Genomic DNA, 22364 nt, shown 5'->3' with positions numbered 1-22364 from the left:
ACTAGAGGATTTCTGTTATTCCCTGTTTGGACTTGAATAAACTCTGTTTCTGTTAAGTCGCTTTTGGGTCCTCTTTCACCTGCATGACACGTTTTGCATCCGCTCCTATCCTTGTTGCACCTGACGTCACTAAACCGTTTATTGTTGAGGTTGACGCGTCGGGGGTGGGCGTGGGAGCCATTCTGTCCCAGCGCTCCGATACTGACGATGGGGTCCACCCTTGTGCGTATTTTTCTCATCGCCTGTCACCGTCGGAACGTAACTATGATGTGGCTAACCGCGAACTGCTCGCCATCCGTTTAGCCCTAGGCAAATGGCGACAGTGGTTGGAGGGGGCGACCGTTCCTTTTGTCATTTGGACTGACCAAAAGAACCTTGAGTACATCCGTTCTGCCAAACGACTGAATGCGCGTCATGCTCGTTGGGCGTTGTTTTTCGCTCGTTTCGAATTCGTTATTTCTTATTGCCCGGGTACTAAGAACACCAAGCCTCATGCTTTATCCCGTCTCTTTAGTTCTTCTGTGGCTTCTACCGATCCCGAGGGGATTCTTCCTGTTGGGCGTGTTGTCGGGTTGACTGTCTGGGGAATTGAGAGACAGGTTAAGCAAGCACTCACGCACTCTGCGTCGCCGCGCGCTTGCCCTAGTAACCTTCTTTTCGTTCCTGTTTCTACTCGTCTGGCTGTTCTTCAGTGGGCTCACTCTGCCAAGTTAGCTGGCCATCCCGGCGTTCGGGGTACGCTTGCTTCTATTCGCCAGCGGTTTTGGTGGCCTACTCAGGAGCGTGACACGCACCGTTTCGTGGCTGCGTGTTCGGACTGCGCGCAGAAGAAGTCTGGTAATTTTTTTTCTGCTCCTGGTCTTGCTGGGTCTCAGTCTGTTCCCTGCCATCGCATCTCTCCTGTTCTTGTTCCTGCCCTTGCTGTGTCTCAGTCTGTCCCTAGTTGTTACTCTCCTGGCCTGTTTGGTCCTGTTTGCTCTATAGCTTTCAGTTCTCTACCCGTGTCTCATTTTTTTTTTTAGAGTAGTACCCTAGTTTCCCTTTTTTTCGTTTTTCCGTTACGGTCCTGAGGAGAGGAGTTGGGTTCTTTCTCGGGACGTGCTGGACCGTTTGTGATCTATGATTTCCTCCGTTGCCGCCAGTGTTCCTCCTCGAGAGCGCCAGGAGGCGCTCGGTGAGTGGGGGGGTACTGTCATGTTTTGTCTTAGATTGTCTTGTCATTTTGCTTTTCCTTCTGTTCGTTTTCCCCCTGCTGGTCTTTTTAGGTTCGTTCCCCTTTTTCTCTCTCCCTTCCTCTCTCTCTTCTCTCTATCGTTCCGTTCCTGCTCCCAGCTGTTCCTATTCCCCTAATCAATCATTTAGTCTTCCCACACCTGTTCCCTATCTTTTTCCCTGATTAGAGTCCCTATTTCTCCCCTTGTTTTCCGTTCCTGCCCTGTCGGATCCTTGTCTATTGTTCACCGTGCTGTGTCTGTGTATCGCCCTGTCGTGTCGTGTTTCCCTCAGATGCTGCGTGGTGAGCAGGTGTCTGAGTCTGCTACGTTCAAGTGCCTTCCCGAGGCAACCTGCAGTTCATGATCGAGTCTCCAGTCTGTTCTCGTCATTACGAGTGAATTATGCTTTATGATTGTAGATTTACTTTACTGGATTAAAGACTCTGTTTTCGCCAAGTCGCTTTTGGGTCCTCATTCACCTGCATAACATTTACAATGACGGCCTACTTGTAAAGCCCCCCCGGCCAAACCCTCGCCTAACTCGGACGAAGCTGGGCCAATTGTGCGCAGTCCTATGGGGCTCCCAATCATGGCCGGTTGTGATACAGCCCGGGATCGAACCCAGATCTATAGTGACACCTCTAGCACTGAGAAGCAGTGCCTTAGACAGCTTGCCACTCGGGAGGCCCAAGTTCTGATGCTTTACTTGCTGAGCATATAGACGTTTCTACTGTCTTCTCAGGGATGTCAAAAATCCATTCAGAATGATTTGATTGCTTCCATTGCATCATCCATGAATATTAAGGCACTGCATCTCAGTGCTTTACTCGCAGGTGGGGCAGAGACCCAAATGTTTTGAGCTCCATCCGTTGAGCTAAACAAATATTCTAATAATACTTTTTTGCATGTTATTTTGGCATTAATACATGTTACATATCGGATTGCAAACAAAATTGGTTGAGTTAATAAATCTGCATACAAACATGGTCTCTTTTTTGCTTTCTTGAGTAAGGCAGCTCCAAAATGTTGGTGTTTCAGCTTAGCTCAGTGCTCTCTGTGGTGGAGGGGCAGCCAGCGTAAAATACAGAGCGTAGGGGCTGGCAATCTTCTCTAGTTGCGGTGTGATTGGCTCAGCATTCTGTCACTCATGGTGACACTACGTCACTGCAAAATCTACAGGGAGAGCTAGAAAGTTCAAGCCCCCTTGGGTGTTGCCATAGAGTTCAATTAGAAGTGCCCATCCAAGAAAGGTCATTCGCCACAGAAAAAATGATGTTAAATCATATTATATCAACCATAGCTTTGATTGGACAGATCATGTCAACATCATACTTTCAAAATCTTAGCTAGCAAGCTAGACAAGCAGTCACGAATCACGTCTACAATGTACTGGCAAATCCTTTTCAATCTTTTCAATCAAATTATAGATAAAACATATCGGTGCTCATCGGCCATTGCACATAAACATTACACAACAAGTTGGAAATCACAAATTACACAATGAGTGGATTGGAAGGAATCAGCGGCTAACTGCAGGCATTGCAAAGCAATCACTATCTTGCTTCCCCTGCCTGCTATTTGGTGAAGAGCGTGTGTGGTCCAAGTCTGGGTTTAAGGGTCTCTTTTCCAAGCGTTAAAGGATAAACATTCACATGCAACACCATGTGCCAGAAAAGGTTGAATACATAGGCCATGCTGTCAATCCAGCATGACTTCTGCCACAACTGGGTCTCTGAAAAAAACTCAGACTGAGAAAATACATCCAACTCGGAATTCCAACTTGGGCCTCTTTCTATAGCGCTGACCTGAAGATAACTGACATTATGATTCAGACTCTTTTTTTTAGCTCCTAGTTGTCTTGAAAGAACCATAAATCCAGAGAATGCCCAACTTTGATGATAAAGTTTCCTGACAAAATTTGCCCACAAGGACCTGTTCAAATGAGTCCAAAAATGTATTGTATGCTGCTGCATAAATGATGTAATATGCCAGGGAGAAAGTAAATGACGTAATATGCCAGGGAGAAAATAAATGACGTAATATGCCAGGGAGAAAGTAAATGATGTAATATGCTAGGGAGAAAGTAAATGATGTAATATGCTAGGGAGAAAGTAAATGATGTAATATGCCAGGGAGAAAGTAAATGATGTAATATGCCAGGGAGAAAGTAAATGATGTAATATGCCAGGGAGAAAGTAAATGATGTAATATGCCAGGGAGAAAGCAAAGAAAGTAATACTAAGTATATGTTGATTTTGACTTGAGATGTTTCTAAGTAGATTTATGTGGGACATATATATTACCAGACAAGGAAAAACTCCAGGCCCCAGTGGGAAAAAAATTCCCCACCACAGTCTGCTCACAGTTGTCAGTTATTGTCAGTTACATGGATGATCAGGGCTTGATTCATCCACTGACACATTCATTGTTTCCTCTCCAAGCATTGTGAGCAAACCTGTCAATTGTCTCTCATTACTGTACACAAAAACTATCACATTATTACACACGTAAATGATTTTACTCCTTGCTTGGACTAACTCATTCTTAGCTCTATTGTCTAACTGTGTAGTGTGTCATGTTATTGTTTTTTGTCTTCCCAGTCAAGTCCTGTCCTCAGTGGAAGAGTTGACCTCTTCAACACCATCCATCCATGATGAGCCTGTCCTGCACTGAAGCCTATGAACATCTCAGCCCCTGTTCTGCACTGAAGTCGAGCCTCTGAACACCTCAACTCATGCCTCATACCCTCATTCAATCACTGCTCTGATCCCTTCCCAACACTGCAAGTAGCCCTCTCATTCCCATTCCCCATAATAAGTCGCTCTGGATAAGAGCGTCTGCTAAATGACTTAAATGTAAATGTAAATGATAATATTGTACTATAAAATGTCTTTATTATATGCTTTAGTTAAAAATAATTAGTCTTCGACGATTTTAGAAACACACTTTGTCGACTCCGTACGGTCCGCTCCTATACCGTGGGTCTCCCATCCTCCTTTTTTAAGTCACCAGCCTCCACTGGTGTATGCGACCAATAAACTTAGATTTTGATTCGACACAAATCATGCACTCGCTTGCATCATTTCCCTGAGGCGTCTGATGTCACAGTGTGAGATGACAGTTTATGACGCCAGTGCTCCTCACCAGTTCTCTCCTCTCCACCTCAGCCCAGCGGGAGATGCCAGGGAGAGGACGAGACAGAATCAGGGTGGTTCTCTCGATCCACAGGCTCTGAAGACACACACAAAACACTTCTGTATAGTAATTATACACAGCTTGTATCAACAGACAATTTTAGTTACATTCTATTCTAATTCCTTCCACACACACACATACCCTGAACTCATTCTCCCTGTCCTTGGGTCCCTTGTGGAAGGGTCTGTCATAGTGAAAGCGAGTGACATTGTTAATGCGGTAGAAGCTCTTGATCCTCTCGGGTACGCGCTCCAGCTGAGGCACGTCAGTGATGTCTGACACTGGGGTAACCACATAGATCTGCAGGTCTGAGGCCAGGCGTTAAGGAAAACACACCCAAATATACTGACAGTTGAGTTGACAGATACAACACATTGACCATGGTTAGGATACACTGAACATCACTTTGTAGGAGGGCGTCATCTGGTTGGTTGGGGTGCTGCATGGCAATGGCATGTGGGAATTCTCCCAGCATCCTTTGCTGAAAGTCCTCCAGTCGTTCATAGTTATATCCTCGGCAAACAAACTCCTTATTCTGGAGAGAGAAGGGTTGTCATCCAACTGATACGTAAAACCAATTCATTATCATTTAGATAAAAGAGTGTGTGTGTGTGCGTGTGTGTGTTCATCTCACCCTGAGGAAAAAAGGAAACTTCCTGCCATAGAAGCCCATCCTAAAGAACTCTGGTTCAATCCTCTGCTGTTCTATGATGTTGTCATAGTACGCAGCCTCCATTTTCTATAAAATACAAAAATACTTGATTCAACTCTAAGAGAGCATCTTGAGCTTTTATCAGCAACCCACATCAATGAGGTTCCCTTGATCATAGGGCTCATCAATGAGGAATCAATGAGGAATTTATATTCAATTCCATTCTACTTAATTTCCATCTTCGTGATGATGAGTAGTCACTGGGGGATAAAGTAGAGAGAGAACGAGAGCGAGAGAGCGAGAGACGGCATACAGTGCTGGGTTGTCAGACAGACTCACCCGTATCCAGCTCAGGCTCTGGTAGTCATATAAGGTTTCATACTGGAAAGCCAGTTCCCGGCAGAGTGATATTCCATATTCCCAACACTGGAAAGAGATAAACAGACCGAGATCTCACACATATGGAATCTCTCAATACATGTTTACAATATCCTGTCTATTGAACATCATTCTCAGGAGGATTTGAAGGGGAAAATGTTGGATTTCCAGAATTGAACAGCCATCAATGTCATCATGAACATCGAGAAGTGTTTCGACTTGAGATTCTGACTTGAGATGTTTCTAAGTAGACCCATGTGGGACTTATGTAAAATAATACGTTTGATTTGAGTGTCTCACATGAAACACTACCCAAAGTGACTGGACATAGCCTGACTTGCATTCCCCTTGTTGTTTAACTTAGCTTGATTTAGCTTGGCTTGCCTTTCCCTTGTTAAAGTAGTGGAGCACTTTGCGGCTGAGGCCCTCTTTGCGTTGCCACTCGCTCTGTGTGGGGTAGTGGAGGAACTCTCTGAGGGGTCGGTCCTCCCAGTGCAGCAGCTCCCAGTACAGCAGCAAGGTAAATGCTGCCTCTGGTGGTGGGGAGGACACAGAGGTCAAAGGTCACCACGATTAACCATCATTGACTTCACACAGGGTTCTATGCAGTGTGAGCACGTTGAACGTGTTATATACATCCCAACCACGTACCCGTGTAGTCCTCTGCATGCAGGTGCAGGTCACACAGCTTGTGGATGTAGCGGATGTACATGTCCTCCTTGTTGATCTCTGACTTGTAGAAGTTCTGGGGAGGACAGACAAAATGGAAGCAACACATCACTACATGGACATACTGTAGCACACACAGGTATTATTATCTGGCCATAACTGAGGTACTGTCAAGGTTCAAACACATCAAATGCCTCACCATGAGGTTGGAAGAACCACCCATTTTCTTGTTCTCCATCTCATCTCCTTTCATACAGTCCCTAAAAGCAGAGCAGGTTTGTAAAGTCCCATCTCTACAGTACATCCCTGTATCAATAGTCAATGTTAGGATATTAACATGTTGTTTGTAATCTGTAATCCAGTCGATCAGTAGTAATAACACCTGTAGTCTAGCAAGCGCTCCACCAGTCTCGTGACGGAGGAGACAAACGAAATGCCTGTCTCTCTCCATGTTTCCTGCTCAATTTTTTCCAGTAGGCTAAAAGACAGAGACAGACAAGCTCTATGTTACTGGTGCACAGTAACATTGGACATGGAACTGTAAGCACTGGTATGTTTGAAAGGACCGTGATAGTGGTAGAGCTATAACTTACCTGGGGTAAGGCCCAAACAACTGGGTCCTGAATGGGACAGCAGAAAGACCCAAGAGAAGTCAGAAGCATAGAAAATAACAGTAGTGCAGCAAACTCAAGTAACAATTTGGCACTGAGTATGAATAGAAGACAGAGGTTGTTGGTGCTTACAGCAGGCCAAAGAGCTCTCTGTGATTGCCGTCCCCTTTCCCATCAGCCACCATACTCTCCAGCTTGTCCATCAACTCTGCTTCCACCTACACAACATAGATGTTAGTGTATAAGCAATCAATCACCACAACATTTTCCTAGACACGTATAGCAGTAAAATCATAGATCCATAACATAGTTCTGATATTGGGTGATAACCTGTAGTAATACAAGGTCTACAAAGGATGAGTGGTGTCACGCAGCAGGGGACAGTACTGACCAGCTTGAAGTTGCCGTTCTTCCTCTGCTCCCAGTCCATCATGTCATGGAAGATGGGAATCATGATATTCCGGACTTCGCACTGAGGCACCAGCGTCACTCCCAGGAACGGACCCATCATTCCAGGGATAAAGTGAGGCTTATTCTCACCTAGCGCACACAGAGATGTTAGAAACACACACAACATTATCCTTGAAGGCTAGAACGACAAGACAGTTGATTATGAATGTAGTGTTATCTTACCCAGCTTCTGCCACATGCTGAAGAGCTCATAGGCCATCATCACCCTCATATCTCCATACCTGCAGAGAATGTACATGGGGAGAATGTGGAGAATACTAGCTACTGAGTGACCACACATAGGTAGATGTGGGAAATGTGTCTTTAAACTATATATTTCCTGAGTGTTTCAGGATATAATTGATGGACATTGAACAGAGGTCCTTACTTGTCCAGGACTTTCTTCCTCTTGGCCTGGGTCAAGAGCTCCAACTGCAGACTGGGCTGGTTGATGTACAGGACCGTCAGGCTGAAGAAGGAATTCCACACCTGGTACAGAGAACACACATACAACACATACAAACATCAAATCGTATTTTGATTCCAATAAAGTTCTAACTACTGTATACACCTTTTTATTGGCCCCTTAGTTCACCATCAGGTTTTGCATTTCCGTAGTTTCCCTCTAGGCATAAATCCAGGTTGGACAACAACAAAAATATCAGCCACATTGGACTGGAGATCAGAGAAGAACAGCATACTGTAGTTAGGAAACCATGTACAGACATAAAGACATCCCTTCGTAAACAGAGAAAGACATGGAAAGAGCAGCAGGTTTGGGGTCGACTTCTCCGGGATATTGAAGGCTCTCTTGTTTACTTGCTTACTGCTCTTGTTCAACATGACACTTCTCGTTTCTCTACAGAGGCACACCTTGAAGTCAAAATCCGCCTCTGAGAAGTTCTTGTGTAACGCTGGAGACAGGTACTGTGTTGTCGCCACAATGACACTGCAGAAGGAAACGGCAAAACGTTATGATAAAAATAGATGATGCAACAGCTACACTAACGTCACATGCGATCAGAGTCAGGAGAGTGTCATCTCATGGTTGGATATGTTCCCTTATCTCATATAGGAGGCAATATGAAGGCAGTGTTATAGGTCATCCGAGTCAGACTTACTGACTGGTCAGTAGCCGCATGACACTCCAGTCTCGGGGGAAGATGGTGAGCTTCATCAGGTTCCGGAACACACAGAAGATCTTCAACAGGAACTCCTGGAAGACAATGAATTAGCTGGTGTTGGGTACATGATCTACATACTATAGCTCAACCCCAAGTTCCTCTGTCAGACTAAGACTGACACAGCAGCACTCACCTTGAGTTCCTCTTTGCTGTGGAAGTTGTTGAGCAGGTGGTGGAAGTGGATCTCTGACATCTGTCTGAGTAGAGACAGCAGAGTGGACACATACTCCCCCTGGACAGGCAGAATCCCACCCATATTAGAGAGGTTACATGCATTACGAAATATATACAGTGTCTGTTCCATGTAGTGAATAAAGATCCAGCCAGACAGGGTAGGAGAGGAGAATCGCTGACCGTGATCTCAGCGGTGCACTGGGGACAGCGCTGCCCCCTAGCCGTCTCCAGAGACTGAGACTTGGACATGATGGACAACAGAGTCTGGAGCAGAACATCCAACAGGCTCTCCACCATCATCTCTACCTCCTCCTGCACAGAAGACTCCTAGGAAGAGAGGGAGAGAGAAACAGAGAGAAGGAGAGAAGTCATGAAGGAGAAAGAGATATAGAAGGGGAGACAAAATGGTGGGAGCGATGAGCAGTGGCAGAGGTAGAGTCAAGGACCATATCACCTCCACCCTACCTGACACCCTAGACCCACTCCAATTTGCTTACCGCCCAAATAGGTCCACAGACGATGCAATCTCAACCACACTGCACACTGCCCTAACCCACCTGGACAAGAGGAATACCTATGTGAGAATGCTGTTCATCGACTACAGCTCGGCATTCAACACCATAGTAACCTCCAAGCTCGTCATCAAGCTCGAGACCCTGGGTCTCGACCCCGCCCTGTGCAACTGGGTACTGGACTTCCTGACGGGCCGCCCCCAGGTGGTGAGGGTAGGCAACAACATCTCCTCCCCGCTGATCCTCAACACGGGGGCCCCACAAGGGTGCGTTCTGAGCCCTCTCCTGTACTCCCTGTTCACCCACGACTGCGTGGCCACGCACGCCTCCAACTCAATCATCAAGTTTGCGGACGACACAACAGTGGTAGGCTTGATTACCAACAACAACGAGACGGCCTACAGGGAGGAGGTGAGGGCCCTTGGAGTGTGGTGTCAGGAAAATAACCTCACACTCAACGTCAACAAAACTAAGGAGATGATTGTGGACTTCAGGAAACAGCAGAGGGAACACCCCCCTATCCACATCGATGGAACAGTAGTGGAGAGGGTAGCTAGTTTTAAGTTCCTCGGCATACACATCACAGACAAACTGAATTGGTCCACTCACACTGACAGCGTCGTGAAGAAGGCGCAGCAGCGCCTATTCAACCTCAGGAGGCTGAAAAAATTTGGCTTGTCACCAAAAGCACTCACAAACTTCTACAGATGCACAATCGAGAGCATCCTGGCGGGCTGTATCACCGCCTGGTACGGCAACTGCTCCGCCCTCAACCGTAAGGCTCTCCAGAGGGTAGTGAGGACTGCACAACGCATCACCGGGGGCAAACTACCTGCCCTCCAGGACACCTACACCACCCGTTGTTACAGGAAGGCCATAAAGATCATCAAGGACATCAACCACCCGAACCACTGCCTGTTCACCCCGCTATCATCCAGAAGGCGAGGTCAGTACAGGTGCATCAAAGCTGGGACCGAGAGACTGAAAAACAGCTTCTATCTCAAGGCCATCAGACTGTTAAATAGCCACCACTAACATTGAGTGGCTGCTGCCAACACACTGTCATTGACACTGACCCAACTCCAGCCATTTTAATAATGGGAATTGATGGAAATGATGTAAATATATCACTAGCCACTTTAAACAATGCTACCTTATATAATGTTACTTACCCTACATTATTCATCTCATATGCATATGTATATACTGTACTCTACAACATCGACTGCATCCTTATGTAACACATGTATCACTAGCCACTTTAACTATGCCACTTTGTTTACTTTGTCTACACACTCATCTCATATGTATATACTGTACTCGATACCATCTACTGTATGCTGCTCTGTACCATCACTCATTCATATATCCTTATGTACATGTTCCTTATCCCCTTACACTGTGTATAAGACAGTAGTTTTTTTTGGAATTGTTAGTTAGATTACTTGTTGGTTATCACTGCATTGTCGGAACTAGAAGCACAAGCATTTCGCTACACTCGCATTAACATCTGCTAACCATGTGTATGTGACAAATAAAATTTGATTTGATTTGATTTGATTTGATTTAGAGAAGAAGAGAGAGACAGGGAATTTAATGAATAATTAATGTATTTGCATAAGCTGCTTGACAGACCATTTAAAAGATAAATGCATCTCTCAACATGAAGTGCCCTACATAATAATGCCTTGACAATAATGTCTAAACAATGACATGGTGTTATGCTTACCTTAACAAGCCTTGGCAGTGTATAACGTTTTACCAACTACTCAGTCGTCTCATATTTAATTCCATTTCAAACAGGAAATGTGAAAAAATGTTTAGCTAAGATTACTAGGTACAGCAGATGTACTAGTAACCAGTTATGGTACAGAAAAGTAGCCGCTAACCACTGATACAGGGTCAGATATAATTTAATCCCCCTAATGTTTATGATTAGGCCTGGGGGTAGTGTAATCTGATCCTTGATCTGTAGTTAAGGGCATACTCTTCCAACCCTTACAGCTACAGTAGATTCAGTGGTGATATACCATAGAGCTGGTCTTGATGATGGAGAAGATGCTGGTGAGAATTCCTGAGCAGATCAGCAGCTCCCTCTGCTGGCGTAGGTGCAGGTGGATGTGATGCAGGACCACCGGCAGCAAGATACTACGAGACTCTGAGAGGGGGAGAGAGAAGGAAGGAGAGGGGGAGAGAGTGGGAGGGAGTATGGAGAGCGAGTGAGATTGGGAGAAGTGACAGGATCAAATGTAGAAAGATATATAACCAGCTTAACCCTTGACCTTTAGATTATTTTGACCCAGATACACCATCTATTAAATGTCCACTTTGGGAGCAACAAGGTGTTCACAGACACATTTAGTGTAAGTTAAGTTGTCCGGTAGTCCTACCAGGAAAGAAGAAGAGCCTGCTCTCGACGGTGCGGGCGATGGACTGCAGTTTGACCACGTCCATAGACTGGCCGATGTCCACCGTACTGGGCATGCTCCCCAGCGTGCCCCGGACGTACTCAGCCACCTCCTGCACTGTGAACATCTGCAGCAGCTCGTCAAAAATGTCTGGGAAACTGTTCAACAACGCCGCCTGACAGAGTCAAGTCGAAGAGAGAAGAAGGGAGTGAGAGGGAGACAGAGGAACCGACAGACAGAGAGAGACAGAGCGACAAAGAGAGAAGGGCAGAGAGAGAGGAGCAGGTCTTTAGATCATTCGTATTCCTCCATTCTATAAATGACACTATGTCATTGGTAAGGTAGTTATAGTAACATCCATACAGGGTGCATAAAGAGACAAATCGTAAAATGTCCTATAAAAAGAGGACAAACAAAAACAGGGCGGGTCCATACTCGCAAACTCTTGCTTAAACCGGAGGTTTTGTATATGTATAAACCGGAGGTAGCCGTTTTATACAAAATGTCTAAGCCTCCGGTTTCAGCAAGAGTTCAGCAAGTATGGACCTGGCAGTGCGACGCATATCTGATTGCGGGAGGTTCACAAGCTGACAGAGAGCAACTGCTGCACTGGGTCACCAACACAAGGTGGCACTGTGACTTACTGAGACAGGAGAGACCCCTGGAGCATGACTACCACAGAAAGGCATGCAGTTTATCACACCCCTAAACTGTCCAAGAGCAAGCCAAGGATGGGCCAACAGTAAAAGGAGGGATCAGAGCAAAAATACAATTATACAAATGACAAATGCATTACATGCAAGCAACAGATAGACAAATCAGTGCATTTTGACTGGTCTTCTATGTAGAAGAGGAGGACAATACCCAGGGTCAAGAACTATAACATTTCAGCCTTCTGGCATAAAGAAAAGCTAAGTTATATACAGACAGACATGACGTTTTGATGTTCTGACCTGTGTGAAGACGAGGGTCTCAGAGCTGCGGCTGTCCAGACTCAACACAAAGCGGATGGACTGGAAGAGTTCCTGGATGCTGGCTCTGAACTGGTCCTCCTCCATACCACAGGTCGCCCGCGAGTACAGGATCCGAGACTGGACAATGAACTTAAACAGGTACTCCAAAGCCTGCAGGGTGGACAGAGGACGGAACAAGTTACAATTACCTGTAAAATACCATTCGTTTATATGATGTGTTCTGTTGTGTCAAGTCATATTTCTTTTCATCTATATGTTGCATGTTTGGTAAAGAAAAGCATGTTGGGAGTGTAACCGTTTGATGGTTTGTCCAGACCTCCCTCTCATGTCCCGATGTGAGCTTTACCTTCATGGCCTCTTGGATGTGGTCCTGTCTGACAACCTCAGCAGAGCGGTCCATGTACCACTTCAGACAGCGGATTAGCTCTCTACGAGAAGACAGAGTAAAGTGTGCAAAACATGGGGGATCCCATGGCCATATAAGACAAACAAAATGCACATTAGCGTCATACTATATTTCTGTATTATTGCAGAGAGCAAGACAAATCTTGTATAATATGTTATGAGCAAAACAAAAACTGCTATAGCTTCCACTCAGCTACATGATACTGACATCAAGACCTCTCAAACAATAGAAGCAGTTTAAATGGTATACATGGCACATTACTTGTAGGCCAGAGCTCCTGCAAAGTGGTTCTGTATGTAGGCCTCCATAACAGGCCGGAAGTGGTAGAAACGACTGTCCCTGAGAAGGTTGATGATAAACACCTGAGGGCAAAAAGACAGACATCATTTGATTATGATGTAGTCACACACATGCAGGCATTCACACATGTAGTAATACATACACAATATTCCATTACGTTGAATGAGGTTGATCTCTCCATCTTGACCTACCAATGACTGGAAAACCAGTGGTCCGTATTTATCGGTGTTGTCATCCAGGAGACAAAACAGTGTATCCAGGACATCTCGTAGGAACTGCAGGAGAGAGGAGCCAGCTCAATCATTTCATCATCATATTTCCCCATAAATTTGTCTAGTCACAGATCTGTTAGTGTTTGGCCAAACAGTCAAGAGGGGTATTTCCTAGATGTATGTATTGATTGACTAAAAGAGTGTTGCCTTGACAATCTCCTCTCCATTGATGTGGCGTAGTCTGCCCAGGATGTCCAACACCCGGTCAGTGTGGGCTTTCCAGTTCAGTAGGGCCAGGAGGTCCACTGGAAACACAATAAACAGAAATACATGTAAAGCTCTGGCTAATGGCTGAGGCTAGGACAGTCAAAGCTCTGTTATAGCGCTGTGTGAGTGTGGTGAGATGCAGTGTAGTGAGTGGGCCATACCATTCTGGGTGAGCTTGGTGGAGCAAAGCTGTGTGGAGACCCAGAAGGTCTCCTTGGGGTTCCTCTGGAAGGGCAGGGTGGAGGGCAGGTTGGGGCAGCTGTTGAAGTCCTCCTTACAGCAGGGCATGCTCAGGTACAGGCCCTGGTTACTGAACGTTGCATTCTCATCACACTGGGGAACAGAGGCACAACAGAGACACGTGTTAGATAGAAATGACAGAGAATAATGTAGAATAGCTGCTATATGCAAGCATTGGTGCAAGTCTGTGTGACCCCACCTTATAGACATAGAGTTCATGGCTCTCATCTGATAGCGTGGTCCCATCCTCCCTCATCAAAGGAGTGAAGGAAAAACCAAACAGCTTCTTCTCCCCTTTGTCTTTAGCTGAGGAGAGACAAAGGCATTACCGAATAGTTTATACCATCTACACAGCATAGACAACACCATACACAATTCTGTATTGCTATCAGGTTCATAACAATAATATTTTAAGTCATGTTGACCTACTGGAGCAGTGTCTGAACTCGAAGCGCAGGTGTGATCCTCTGAAGCGGTCTATGGGGATGGGTAGTTTGATCATCTCACTCCAGCGAGGGCTGTTGTTGTGGTAGAGGACAAAGGACCGGTGCTCACTTGTGTTTGGCTCCCCACTACCCAGACTGATACAGTCCTGATGGTGGGAACAGAGAAAGGACAGGTACTCTTAATTTGATCACTGTTTTGTGGCGGCAAATGTTCCTGCATATCAGCAAATTTAAATGAGCCCTGTGATTTAGATGCAGTATGTTCACTGATTTAGATACGGTCTCTTTCTCACCATGCAGGGGCAGTCAAGTAATTCAGACCAGTGCCAGCTGTCAAGTGTATTCAAAATGCAGCCATACAGTAGACTACACCTAAACTATAGCCCATCAAAACTACTCACACACAGGCCTAATATCAGATGTAAAGAAAATATGAAATTGAGAATAGTGAGCCAGCCTATGGAATGGAGTGCGACTGACTGAAAAGAAATATATATATATATATATATATATATATATATTAGATCTACAGTATACCCTGAGTGTACAAAACATTATGAACACCTTCCTAATATTGAGTTGCACCCCCTTTTGCCCTCAGAACATTCTCAATTCTTTGGGGCATGGACTCTACAAGGTGTTGAAAGCTTTCCACAGGGATGCTGGCCCATGTTGACTCCAAAGCTTATAAACTCAGCAAACAAAAGAAATGTCCGTTTTTCAGGACACTGTCTTTCAAAGATAATTCGTAAAAATCCAAATAACTTTACAGATCTTCATTGTAAAGGGTGTTAACACTTGCTCGTGCTTGTTCAATGAACCATAAACAACAAATGAACATGCACCTGTGGGACGGTCGTTAAGGCACTAACAGCTTACAGACGGTAGGCAGAGTTCACAGTTTCACAGTTATGAAGACTTAGGACACTAAGGAGGCCTTTCTACTGACTCTGAAAAACACATAAAAGAAAGATGCCCAGGGTCCCTGCTCATCTGCGTGAATGCGCCTTAGGCATGCTGCAAGGAGGCATGCAGATGTGGCAAGGACAATAAATTGCCATGTCTGTACTGTGAGACGCCTAAGAAAGCGCTACAGAGAGACAGGAAGGACAGCTGATCATCCTCGCAGTGGCAGACCACGTGTAACATCTGCACAGGATCGGTACATCTGAACATCACACCTGCTTGACAGGTACAGGATGGCAACAACTGCCCAAGTTATACCAGGAACGCATAATCCCTCCATCAGTGATCAGACTGTCAGCAATAGGCTGAGAGAGGCTGGACTGAGGGCTTGTAGGCCTGTTGTAAGGCAGGTCCTCACCAGACATCACCAGCAACAACATTGCCTATGGACACAAACCCACCGTCGCTGGACCAGACAGGACTGGCAAAAAGTGCTCTTCACTGACAAGTGGCGGTTTTGTCTCAACAGGGGTGATGGTCGGACCCTTGTTTATCGTCGAAGGAATGAGTGTTACACCAAGGCCTGTACTCTGGAGTGGGATGGATTTGGAGGTGGAGTGTCCGTCATGGTCTGGGGCAGTGTGTCACAGCATCAGACTGAGCTTGTTGTCGTTGCAGGCAATCTCAATGCTGTGCGTTACAGGGAATCCTCCCTTATGTGGTACCCTTCCTGCAGGCTCATCCTGACATCACCCTCCAGCATGACAATGCCACCAGCCTTACTGCTCGTTCTGTGTGTGATATCCTGCAAGACAGGAACGTCAGTGTTCTGCCATCGCCAGCGAAGAGCCCAGATCTCAATCCCATTGAGCACGTCTGGGACCTGTTGGATCGGAGGGTGAGGGCTAGGGCTATTCCCCCCAGAAATGTCCGGGAACTTGCAGGTGGAAGAGTGGGATAACATCTCACAGCAAGAACAGACAAATCTGGTGCAGTCCATGAGGAGGGGAGATGCTTTACAGTACCTAATGCAGCTGGTGCCCACACCAGATACTGACTGTTACTTTTGATTTTGACCCTCCCCCTATTCAATATCTGTTAGTCACATGTCTGTGGAACTTGTTTAGTTTATGTCTCAGTTGTTGCATCTTGTCATGTTCATACAAATATTTACACATGTTAAGTTTGCTGAAAATAAACGCAGTTGACAGTGAGAGGACGTTTCTTTTTTTCCTGAGTTTAAAATGAATGAGAAAGTTACAGGTACACAAATATCATAACACCCCCCCCCCCAAAAAAAAATGTCCTGGGGGTATGATATTTGTGCGTCTGTAACTTTCTCATTCATTATTATTCACGGTTCATTCAGGACTATCTGTAATCATAATAGCATCAACATTAATGTAGAAGAAGTGTTTAGAACATACTCTATTCTTTTTTATAAAAAAGTGACTGCAAAATGACAATACATTATTTATATTGGGCACAAAACAATCAAACACAACCAAAGTGTGTTAACTGGCGCCCAGTGGACCTGCAGTTAAGACTCGCACACATGCACAGAATTTGCATATAGCTTTTGTCTGTCAGTCGTTCAGGGCGTTGTGTTTTAAGTACCACCTGCTGTAGGTGCCTGACTACCGCCATTTGTCTTGCGGTTCCACATGTAAAATAAGTGTGCACTCTGTTTGCAAATTACATTCAGAGGTGCTAAGTACTCTTGACCAGCAAACACTATTGGTGTATCTGAGCCCTAAGGTACAATGTTGGTACGGTAGTGCATTGTATATAAACACTGCTTACAGCTGCCCCCTGGCGGCGATTCTACATATTTCTTCAGATGATCAATTCCTCATGCTGTAGGATTATTTTCCTCCTGCGACGAAATGGGTCAAATAAAGATTCAACATCTGTAGCTGGATGGATAAATAAATGGATGGATGTATAATGGTGTTATAGTCTATCAAATTATCAAAATAAAAAATCCCAAACAACTACGACAAACCAACAGAAATATTCTCTCTTACCTTGAGTGTGTCCCCATCAGCGTAAAGCACATAGACAGTGACCTCAATGTTTTTCTGGACACTCTTGCCCCCCCTCTCAAAGTCCCCACGCTCCAGGGTCAGGTACAGGTCATTACGAGTGTCACCTAGGATACGGGCACAGCCAAACCATGACGTTAGGCACTAACACAGTGGTCAGTTTTAAACTATTATCTCAGGCCTTCCCAGATACAATGTCACTACAGTTCAGAGGAACAGGCCTTCCAAACCTAGTACAAAACCTGTGCCATATGCTGCGAAAGGAAGTTTCATGAGCACGGAATTGTTCATTTACCTTTAATTATACTCTGTTTTTGTCTTCTTCTATAATTTACCTGAGCCCCAAGTGATCCTGGGGTAGCACAGATGAGTGTGAACATGATGAATAAGGATGCAGTGATGATGCCAAACATTATTGTTTTTGTCAACAACAAAAAATTGCCCTCCTGATCTGTAAATGTACACACTAGCTTATAACTGTCTCAGCACCCCTTATGAGGTCAGTGCTTAATGAAAAATATAGAAATGACTACAGTGAAAGAAGATATTGCATTTATTTATAAAATCAGATGTTATTAACAGTACCAGTCAAAGGTTTGGACACGTACTCATTCAAGGGTTTTATCTTTATTTTAACTATTTTCTACACTGTAGAATAATAGTGACGACATCAAAACTATGAAATAACACGTGGAATCATGCAGTAACCAAAAAAAGTGTTAAACAAATCAAAATATATTTGAGATTTTAGAATCTTCAGCAGCCACCCTTTGCCTTGATGACAGCTTTGTACACTCTTGGCATTCTCTCAACCAGTTAAAAAATATGGTTATAAAATATATTTTGATTTGTTTAACACTTTTTTGGTTATTACTATTTCTTCACTACTATTATTCTACAACTTAGAAAACAGTAAATATTAAGAAAAGCCCTTGAATGAGTAGGTGTGTCCAAACTTTTGACTGGTACTGTGTGTGTGTGTGTGTGTGTGTGTGTGTGTGTGTGTGTGTGTGTGTGTGTGTGTGTGTGTGTGTGTGTGTGTGTGTGTGTGTGTGTGTGTGTGTGTGTGTGTGTGCGTGCGTGCGTGCGTGCGTGCGTGCGTGCGTGCGTGCGTGCGTGCGCGTGCGTGTGCGCACTGTAGTATTAAATCTCAATTGAGGCCTAGGAGAGGAATGCTGAATGATGAAACAAGTTGAAATAAACATGTGAGAGAAATGCACACATCTCACATCTCACATTCTTTAAAGACCTCAGTTATTTGTTTACAAATGGTCATGGTTTTAGCCTCTGACCAAAATGTTGTCAGAAGTATAGAACTGCCGCCTACATTCTCCCCAGTACAGACCTAACTGAAATGTGTTTATTTCAAGTGAAACATCTGGTTGTGAGCATTTTGGTGTCTGGTGTCCAACTGGGTCTGTTCAACTGGTGTCCTCCTGAACATCTGGTTTGCTCACCTAATTACTCACTTCCCTTGAACGAAACACTAGCCATAGTTTCTGGAACCCTTCCCTACTTCCTACCCTCTACTCCGGTCGTCACAACTTACGACAGCCACAAAGTCATAAACCCCGCCTATATTTACAATTTATCATTTTTAAATCAGATTTTCAACCTAACCATAGCCTTAACCACATTGTTAACCCTAACTGTAAATTAAGACCAAAAAGCACATTTTTGTTTTCATACATTTTTACGATATAGCCAATTTTGACTTTGACCTACTACCTAACACCCTATCCCCTACCTCAGGGTTCCCCAACTACTGGCCCATGGGTGATTTTATTTGCCTTCCCTGCCAGTTTTCTGAGCCCAAAAAAAACATTACAATAGGACAATTATTTTTTGACATAAGACTGTAAAAACACCAGCAAATCAGCTCCAAGTCATTTTAATTTTGGAAATCTTTGTCATATCTTTGTCATTCCCTGTCATAGGTCAGTTGGTATCACCACTTTATTTTAAGAATGTGAAATGTCATAGTGGAGAGTAGAGAGAATTTTTTATTATTTTTTTATTTTTTTATTTTTTTTATTTCAGCTTTTATTTCTTTCATCACATTCCCAGTGGGTCAGAAGTTTACATACACAGTTTACATTCCTCCTGACAGAGCTGGTGAAACTGAGTCAGGTTTGTAGGCCTTGCTTGCACAAACTTTTTCAGTTCTGCCCACAAATTTGCTATAGGATTCAGGTCGGCACTTTGTGATGGCCACTCCAATACCTTGACTTTGTTGTCCTTAAGCCATTTTGCCAAACCTTTGGAAGTATGCTCGGGTCATTGTCCATTTGGAAGCTTTAACTTCCTGACTGATGTCTTGAGATGTTGCTTCAATATATCCACATAATTTTACTCCCTCATGATGCCATCTATTTTGTGAAGTGCACCATTCCCTCCTGCAGCAAAGCACCCCCACAACATGATGCTGCCACCCCCATGCTTCACGGTTGGGATGGTGTTTTTCGGCTTGCAAGCCTTCCCCTTTTTCCTCCAAACATAACGATGGTCATTATGGCCAAACAGTTCTATTTTTGTTTCATCAGACAAGAAGACATTTCTCCAAAAAGTACGATCTTTGTCCCCATGTGCAGTTGCAAACCGTAGTCTGGCTTTTTTATGGCGGTTTTGGAGCAGTGGCTTCTTCCTTGCTGAGCGGCCTTTCAGGTTATGTCGATGTAGGACTCGTTTTACTGTGGATATAGATACTTGTGTACCGGTGTCCTTCAGCATCTTCACAAGGTCCTTTGCTGTTGTTCTGGGATTGATTTACACTTTTTGCACCAAAGTACCTTCATCTCTAGGAGACAGAACGCGTCTCCTTCCTGAGAGGTGTGACAGCTGCGTGGTCCCATGGTGTTCATACTTGCGTACTATTGTTTGTACAGATGAACATGGCACCTTCAGGCATTTGGAAATTGCTCCCAAAGATGAACCAGACTTGTGGATGTCTACAATTTTTTACTGAGGTCTTGGCTGATTTCTTTTGATTTTCCCATGATGTCAAGCAAAGAGGCACTGAGTTTGAAGGTAGGCCTTGAAATCCATCCACAGGTACACCTCCAATTGACTCAAATGATGTAAATTAGCAAATCAGCTTCTAAAGCCATGACATTTTCTGGAATTTTCCAAGCTGTTTAAAGGCACAGTCAATTTAGTGTATGTAAACTTCTGACCCAATGGAATTGTGATACAATCAATTATAAGTGAAATAATCCATCTGTTAGAATTGTTCGAAGAATTACCTGTGTCATACACAAAGTAAATGTCCTAACCGATAGTTTGTTTACAAGAAATGTGTGAAGTGGTTGAAAAACAAGTTTTAATGACTCCAACCTAAGTGTTTGTAAACTTCCAACTTCAACTGTATGTGATCAAATCAAAGTTATTTGTCACATGCTTTGTAGACAACAGGTGTAGACTAAGAGCAAAATGCTTACGGGTCATTTTCCAACAATGCAGAATTCAAAGATAAGTAACAAAATAAAATTGAATCGTTTACAAATTTTGAATTGATTATGTTTTAGTTCAATATTATATCTGTTTGGGCTTTTTGCAGTTATTTTGTAGTCTTCAAATTATTTGTTAAAATTTTCCGGCCCCCTCATCCGCTCAAGATCGCACCATGACTAAACAAATCACACCATGACTGAATCTAGTTAATGATCCCTGCCCTACTCCCTATCCCCTACCCCTGACCTGGCACAATGATGTCAGGGAAGCCCAGTTTGTGTGTAATGGCCAGGGCCCTGCTGAACATGGCCAGGTTCTATCATCCTACCCCCTACCCTTCACCTGGCATGATGACATCAGAGAAGCCGAGTTTGCGCATGATGGCCAGGGACCTGCTGAACACAGCATGATTCTCCCTCCTGATCTGATCCAGCTCCCCCCGCAGCAGCTGTAGAGAGATGATGAGGCCTGGGGAGGGGGGGGGAGCACGCAAGCAAAAGGAGGAAAAGATGAAGAGGATGATAGAGGGAGGAGAAGGAAAAGTGAGAGAAAGAAGAGAGAAAGAGGGTGAGGGAAGAGGGGTATTTAGGGGATGTTAATCAGAGTGCGGGGGAGGTAGAGACAGGAGCATGGATTGGAGAGATGGGAGTCAGAGCAAGGAATAGGAGAGAGAAAAAGTGGTTGGTATTAGGAATAGAAAAACAGAGGAGAAGGGTTTTGGAGCAAGACAAGATGACTGAATTCAGTGACTCACATTATGCTGTAGAAATATACCAGTGAGATTCGGAGAAAAAAAAACAGAGGGACATAAAGATGTTTGTAGTGCAGACATTCTATCAGTCCAACTAAAACGAACCGACATACCTAACCACAGATAATAGAGAATATCCTCTATCTCCTGGACATATGCAGTTAAACATCAATAATAACAGCCCTTTCCTTCAGCTTAACCTCAATTCTGATTGTCACGGTCATGGTGATCAATACTCAATCTTCGAGGACAGACAGGGCCAGTAACGTATGCATCTCATAACACGTCTAAAACGTTCTTTTCAACTTACCTTCTTTCTTAGTTGGTAATTCACACCCTTTAACAACATACAATGTCCTAGAATTCCATTTAAATTTAGTCAATTTAGGAGATTGTCATTTCAATTCAAGAATTGAAAACTGCCATTTATCTTCGATGAAGATGACTCATTTCCAATTTTTACTTCCTGAATTGACTGAATTGAAATGGAACTGACCCCACAGATGTACAGTCCTGAATGATGCCATCATATGTACCATAGTTGGTGCTAGGAGCTGAGTACTTGGTACTAGACTTGCGGATGATGTTCTCGTGGATCTGAAACCAGTCGTTCTCATTATTACATCTGGAGAAAAAGAGAAGATGGAGAAAAGCATTAACGACACACACATTAGAGGGGGACAGATGGAGAGATTTGGACGGTTGCCGGGGGACTAACTGAACAGCATGTCCCAGAAGCGTTTTCCTCCGGGACAAAAGGTACCAGCTGGGGGGGACGCTATATCAAGCAGCATATTACCCCAAACTCACAGGCCACTAAGCTAAGCTGACAGCAAGTTCTCTCCTCTCCACTAGGAGAGGAGGCCCAAGGGCCCCTGGGAGAGGCATGGGGGGAAACGCACATGCTGAAGCCTTATCGG

At 44.4% G+C, this 22364-nt stretch overlaps 1 protein-coding gene across 5 annotated transcripts in view; it reads right to left on the bottom strand.

The window, feature by feature from the left end:
• LOC124031673 (dedicator of cytokinesis protein 3-like) overlaps nt 1-22364 on the bottom strand; it is a 70764-nt gene that overhangs the window by 16953 nt on the left and 31447 nt on the right. For all 5 annotated transcript variants that reach the window (XM_046343208.1, XM_046343209.1, XM_046343210.1 and 2 more), the window contains 31 exons: nt 21981-22069; nt 21036-21161; nt 17226-17350; nt 14276-14438; nt 14046-14152; nt 13768-13939; nt 13547-13644; nt 13319-13402; nt 13089-13189; nt 12768-12849; nt 12401-12571; nt 11430-11622; nt 11070-11197; nt 8708-8854; nt 8487-8585; nt 8291-8385; nt 8043-8118; nt 7558-7658; nt 7353-7411; nt 7111-7259; nt 6852-6937; nt 6702-6728; nt 6491-6586; nt 6308-6368; nt 6091-6184; nt 5824-5972; nt 5401-5487; nt 5044-5148; nt 4803-4944; nt 4551-4717; nt 4359-4445 (listed from right to left, as the gene is read on the bottom strand). In XM_046343208.1, the coding sequence (XP_046199164.1) occupies nt 4359-4445; nt 4551-4717; nt 4803-4944; nt 5044-5148; nt 5401-5487; nt 5824-5972; nt 6091-6184; nt 6308-6368; nt 6491-6586; nt 6702-6728; nt 6852-6937; nt 7111-7259; nt 7353-7411; nt 7558-7658; nt 8043-8118; nt 8291-8385; nt 8487-8585; nt 8708-8854; nt 11070-11197; nt 11430-11622; nt 12401-12571; nt 12768-12849; nt 13089-13189; nt 13319-13402; nt 13547-13644; nt 13768-13939; nt 14046-14152; nt 14276-14438; nt 17226-17350; nt 21036-21161; nt 21981-22069 (3466 nt within the window). The remainder of the gene's footprint in view (nt 1-4358; nt 4446-4550; nt 4718-4802; nt 4945-5043; nt 5149-5400; nt 5488-5823; nt 5973-6090; nt 6185-6307; nt 6369-6490; nt 6587-6701; nt 6729-6851; nt 6938-7110; nt 7260-7352; nt 7412-7557; nt 7659-8042; nt 8119-8290; nt 8386-8486; nt 8586-8707; nt 8855-11069; nt 11198-11429; nt 11623-12400; nt 12572-12767; nt 12850-13088; nt 13190-13318; nt 13403-13546; nt 13645-13767; nt 13940-14045; nt 14153-14275; nt 14439-17225; nt 17351-21035; nt 21162-21980; nt 22070-22364) is intronic.

Source organism: Oncorhynchus gorbuscha, linkage group LG03, assembly GCF_021184085.1.
Source record: "Oncorhynchus gorbuscha isolate QuinsamMale2020 ecotype Even-year linkage group LG03, OgorEven_v1.0, whole genome shotgun sequence".
NCBI classification, from domain to species: domain Eukaryota; kingdom Metazoa; phylum Chordata; class Actinopteri; order Salmoniformes; family Salmonidae; genus Oncorhynchus; species Oncorhynchus gorbuscha.
This window is presented reverse-complemented; position numbering and strand designations above follow the sequence as displayed.